At 48.4% G+C, this 6,107-nt stretch overlaps 1 protein-coding gene across 1 annotated transcript in view; it reads right to left on the bottom strand.

Annotated features, from left to right (window-relative positions):
- RPTOR (regulatory associated protein of MTOR complex 1) overlaps nucleotides 1-6,107 on the bottom strand; it is a 163,041-nt gene that overhangs the window by 97,698 nt on the left and 59,236 nt on the right. The window contains exon 8 of the mRNA XM_035899198.1: nucleotides 2,331-2,390. Within this exon, the coding sequence (XP_035755091.1) occupies nucleotides 2,331-2,390 (60 nt within the window). The remainder of the gene's footprint in view (nucleotides 1-2,330; nucleotides 2,391-6,107) is intronic.

The raw sequence follows: 6,107 nt of genomic DNA on the forward strand, positions 1-6,107 counted from the left end.
TGATATATACATAAGCAACCCAGGAAGTATTCTAGCCCTATCTCGAGACCGTAATAAAAAACACGTTTTCTGTAATTGATATATGTAGCAGATTAAGGTGATGAGGTTTAAATATTTTATATCCACCAGAACCTACTTCTTGCACGCTTTGATGAAGCCAGCCTTTAAAGAACGGATGTGCACTGGGGTATTGACTAACAAGAATCAAGAACATTGAAGAAAATCCTTTTTTTGCAAGTAAACCATTATTTAAAGAGTATTTAACCCTCAGCAGCACATCTGACTGCTCAGTGCAGCCGATTCTGAGCTACCCAGCTCAGACCCTCATTGACCCTCGCCACGTGTTCTTCAATCAGACATCCTCTTGTAGCAGCAAGTTAATGGCAACGAACGTAACGCAGTCATTGCGCCGGAACACATTTGCCCAGCGGCCCGCGGTGACCTCAGCCCGCGCTGGTGATGAGCCCATCAGTTCAGGAAGAACATGGGCCGACCTTTGCTGCCCAGGGAGGACCAAGCCAACACTCCCATCACCGGCCCATTGAAGCAGCCACCAGGAAACTACGCACCTTTCTACCACGGCAGAGCCCTCACCTTCAGGACCGTCCGACCTTCTCAGGCCAGAAAACCCTGCCAGCACACCTCGGAGTGCACAGGCGAAGCAAGCTGAACTCATCTCCGTAAAACCAAAAGAAAAAACAAACCCCACCGCATTTTCACAATGGGTTTCAGAGAAAAAAAAAATATCCAGTGGTGGGCCTTTCCTGAAGGCATCTCTGAAAACCGCCCCAACGCTTCCTTCGATAGCTAGGGTCCTGTCTCTGTTCCTTCAGTTGTAAACTGAAAAATTATTTTTATTTTGGTAAGATTAGTGCCTCTGAAATACAGCTTTACAAGAACCGTTGCTTAGCTTCCCCAGCTGAGATGAGAGAGGATAATCAAATTTTCACCTATAAAATTAGCATGATTAAATACCTACATACTGCTGATGAGCCTGACTGCTCCAAAATACGTATTGTGGAAGAGCCTGTAGCATTGAGAAGCATTTTTAACCTCGTCTGAATGTAAAACATGCAAGTTAACACAGGATGATTTACTAAAGCAAAAACTGAACAAGAAATTTTATCTGATGCAGCCTTACCCTCATTGCTTCTGCTACAACAGATGATCTTCTGTTGGCAGCACGAGCGATGAACGATCGCTGCACTTCGCTACAGCGTGCAGCAGCTCATTAAAAACCAAGGAAATATGATAACATATTTCTATTAAGAATTCACGCTCATTATCCAGATTCCTGTTCTCCTAACCCCTTTCAAGGTGCCCTTCAAGTCTACAGTTTTCACCTCAGACAAAAAGCGATAAATAGACTCTGGGCATCCATGTGGCAGAAGCGTTCTAATTTCTAGAGACACTATTTCTAGAGTCAAAATTTCTCAGAAGCCGAATGACTGGTCTTTAATTAATCACTCCCTGACAGTTTGTGTGTGGGTATCAACGTTCCAAGAGTAGGGCGTTCAAAACCAACCTGCAGGGTGCACAGAACTCCCGCACCCAGCGGCTGCAAGCCTGCCGTCAAGGATACGCTCCCCTTTTTTAAAAAAAACAAAACAAAACTTAAACAGCAAAGACTACAGTAGACATTTATTATTTCCAAGTCTACCTCGTTTATATAAACTGAAGTAGGATTTGAAGAACAGCTGTCTTGGTTAATCAGTGCCTCAGCTGCCTGAGAACCAGTAACGATGCTCAAATATTGCTTGGATAAAAGGATTATAACGCGCTTCAGCAGTGTTAAGTCTGAACATAACAACACTATCAGACAAAGAACAGTAGGAGAGCAGAGTGACGAAGTGAAGAAACAGTATTGTGGTTAAGTATGTTCCTGTTCGTTAGCTGGTTGTGGTGACACGGGGCGTATGAGCACGTCTCCTCTGTCAACGTTCCCATGGCCAAAACCCACGCCAAAACCTGCCACACACGGGGCTTTTCGATGCTGGACTTCCAGGAACATGGCCACAACCTGTGCCTGCGGTTGCCATTTCTCTGGCTAGCCCAGGACGACAGCACGAGCAGCGAGAGCCACGGGACCATGACCTGACCGAGCCAACCAGAGCCCCGGCGCCGCCGTAACTCCCCGCTGCCACGCCGCTCCGGAGCGACTGCTCATTTCGGCAACACACAGAAAGGCCAGAAGTGACAAATACTGTGGGTACAGGCTCTGCGAAAAGCTTTCCAAAGAAATTTCCCCGCAGACAAACAAGAGAAATGCTAGAAATAATGAGGAAATTAAGAGCAACAGGAAAAAAAAAAAATCATAAAATTTGGCTTACTTCTCTATTAAATCCAGTGTGACTCCTGGCACCAGTCTGACACTCTTCTGCATACAGAACCTGCAGAGAAGAGAATAAAACATACTAATTGAATATTTAATGACAAGGTTCTGTGGAAAGAATGTGGAAGAAGGTTTCTTTATTACAGTGCTTCTGCATTTAAAATGGTGCTTGGGTAGCAAACTTTACCACGGCACAATAAGAATCAAACAAGGCCCTCAATATTTGTCACACTCGTGATTATGCGGCCATTTCCATCGTCAGGTGTCAAAACCGGGGTATTGTAACTGTCACGGTGACAAGTTTTCCAACACACAGCGGGGGGAAAAGGGCTCGCAGTCATCCAGCACGGTCTCTCGGGAGGAGCAAGACGACACGAGAGCCGAGGAGGTTTATGCTTCTGGAATAATGATTAGCACTGGCTGGGTTTCCCTGAAGAGATTTGGCACTGCAGGCAGGAAAGTGAGAACGGGAGGGAACGAGAGGGATGCATCAAGTTCAAGCACCTCGGGTATTCAATTAAAAAAAAATGCTGACTCCATTCCCTCGGCATTGCAAATCCCAGTACTTCAGGAACGCCGGCCCTGGAGAATGCGAAGTCCCCTTAGCGCTGCCGCTCGCTGTGCCTAGAAAATCCCAGGAGCTGCTAACCTGAGGGAGCGGGGAGGACGGCGTGGCTGCGGCCCATGCCAGTGCTCAACTCCCTCCTCCAAAACTCTTGGGATGTGCTTTGTGCCCAGAGGGCAGAAGTGGGAAACAGTAGAGCTGGGAAGGAAACCCAGCAAATTCAACTGCAGAAGTGACTCCCCCAGTGAGAGCGGTACCTTCCCAGCCCTTCTTCCCGGTATTTCAGAAATCCACTCTCTGTTAGTGAGGAGTTTGCCCATCAGTGCAATATAAGCTGATATTTCACCCCTACGCTCCACACAGGACCTGAAAGCTCTGCGGGCAGCGAGGCACCGGGAATCCCAGCTCCCGCATCAGCGATGGCTGGAGTTGCCACAGCAGGAGTCCCCCCCTTCACCGGAGCCGCAATGCCCACATCCCAAAGGCCTTCACCGCCCCAGGCAAAGGAGAGAACAGTCACTTTTTCAAAGACAAGATGTGCAGAGCCCATTTCTGACACCTTGAGGACCCTCCAGTTTTCTTGTGGCATCCCCGCCTGCAGGACATCCCGTTACTGCCGAGAACAGGGATGGGCTCACAAAAGCTAAGTGGTCTCCAGGCTGCTTTTCTGATGCGTGCGCCATCCATCATTGAAAAAAAAAAAAAGTCATAAAGCTATCTATGAGCACTGCAGCGGGATCCCTACACAATCTGCTAGAATATAAAAATCTTACAACGCTGCTTTACAGAACCACGCAGGGAAATACCCCGCTCAAACAAAAACTGCAGGCGGAATTCAGCACGGCAGAATTAGGTCACTGGAATTAGGCTGGAGCCTCCCAACAGACCGAGGATGCCAGAAGAGTTTCTAACTCCTCTACATTACGACTCAGATGAAAGAGGGCCCCGACGGAGCTAGCACGCCTGCTCTCTACGAGGAGGGGAGGGTCCCACCTATCGCCGTGCCATGCAGTATTTTGTATTTACTTGGGAAGCCTCTCATCCGAGCCTTGATTCGACCTCACCTCCCTCCCTCAGCAATACTTTACAGGCTCACAGATCAATAGGACAGTGCTGCACCTGCTGGAAGACACAATGCAAAAAAAAAAAAAATAGGATGAGCATCCTAACCCCGCTCAGCACAGCCAGTCTCCCCCGGGCCAGGCAGCAAGCGGCCGAGCACCCATGAGCAGGCTCCCGCCTGGCAGCACAGCGCGTTTGCCACAGGGCAAACACACACAGCAGCCTCCTTTCTGCCAGGATTTCTCCCAAGTTCCAAGCTTTCCATTGCAGCTTGTTGGATGAGAAGCAGAAAGCTCGCCCCACACACGCAGAGGGTCAGGACGCACAACAAGAGGAACGCCGCCACGGGCAGCCCTTCCGACAGCGGCGGGAGAGGCTCAGCCGGGAGGTCAGCCCTACACGGGTCATTCCACCTCTGCCTGCGCTCCGGAGCCGTCACCCAGCGCCGCCTTCGGGAGCTGCCAGTACCGCGCCGTCGGCAATGCGTAAATAAGCCCAGATTTCAGTTACGTCATGTGAGCTCATGGCTCCTCAAAGATGACAAAATAAAACCAGATTGCATTTGGCTCGGGAACCCCCCTTCTGCCCGGACCGTGGGCCTGTTTGATACTCACCAGAACGGGAGTAAAGCAACAAGTGCTTATTCATTTTTGATATACCGGGACTGTTGCAGTGCTGCTTTTACAAAGCACCCACCGCTGCCCTGAACATTCTGATAGAGAGGAGTTCATTAAAGCCCCATTTAACCAGCAGCAGACTCTCCGCATTTCCTCTCTAACAACCACTGACTGCCAAGAAAATGTACTCGTCAACAAAACGTTCCTCATCCTGTATCCGTGAGCCCCCTTCATCGCTCCAGGGCCCTGGAAGGGGCACGTGCCTCAAGGGCTGCGCTGGGGTCAGCACCACAGACATCAGGCGAAAGAGGTCCGAGCTGCACACAAACATCCCAGTACACGGCAGGCGGTAAAGAAAACCAGAAAGGCACCCAACAACGCTCAGCTGGGCTCTGCTCGAGAGCACAGGAATACCTGGAAACTCGATTTAGTTTCTCTAAATAAATTTGGGACAGAGGATTGGCTCAGTTAACCCCCCAAATCTCAAGCAGAAATGCAAAATAAACACAGTTGGAAAAAACCAAACCCAACCCGTTAAATGTTTGTTTTAATTGACCCGCAGCTGTCAAGCTCTTTCTCCCATGCGCTTCCAAGCCTGCTGTATTTATATATATTAATATATATGTATATATATGTGTGTGTGTGTTCTGACCCCCACACTACACAATTGAAATTCCAGTCTGAGCAGTTCCCAACCTTTGTTCCTTTTTGGTCTGGGGGTTTCCAGCACTTTTCAGGAGCCCTATTACTCTTGCAATTGGGACTTCAAGATTCAAAAGCATTGGGTCCCTAGGACAACTTAGACAAGGACACGCTTCCCCCTGATATGTACAACTGTCAAAATATAATTGCAGCTTGGCTGTGTCTTAAGGGACTGATGATAATGTAAGCCTATCAGTCAAGATTAACAACCCATATGGCTTATCTCTAAGCTTGCCTCATATACAGTTATATATAGTTACAACATATATGTGGAATATGTCAGCTCACAACAGTGGCTACACTTGACGATAATCAGCATCCAGTTAGCCAGAGTCCATACACCGGATTCCTGGAATTGTCAGGCTGTCGTTAAGAGCTTCACGCACCGCATTCAGAAGAGCACGACTGACCTGGGTTTCTCTTCCTGGCATCAATTTTTCCTTTTCCTGAAATGAGCCTGAAGTGGATGCAGCTGTAGCTCCATCTGATAAGTGATTTTGTCCATCAGTTGTTTACTTCAAATACAGAGCACAAAATGGGATGTATAGAAATTTATTCATCAAAGTTTTATTTGCCCATAAATTCAGGACATGAAACCTCATCAGCTCGTCAGTCCGGAACTGCAAAAAACCGTTGTATTTCAAAAGCAGCTCTGCAGGGCTCTGGATCGGCGTTGGTACAGGGGCGAGGCTGAAGGAGAAGAGAACCTTCCATGGCAAAGGTTTCCATCTTTGCTTTCTGCTTTAGGACAGGCGTGTACGGTTTGCACCAAAGAGCTGGAATACAGGAGGAGGGTCCGGCTTTGCAGGGATGAAGAGCAGCGAGTAAC

This window comes from Egretta garzetta, unplaced genomic scaffold (assembly GCF_000687185.1).
Source record: "Egretta garzetta isolate BGI_Z169 unplaced genomic scaffold, ASM68718v1 scaffold131, whole genome shotgun sequence".
Lineage (NCBI taxonomy): Eukaryota > Metazoa > Chordata > Aves > Pelecaniformes > Ardeidae > Egretta > Egretta garzetta.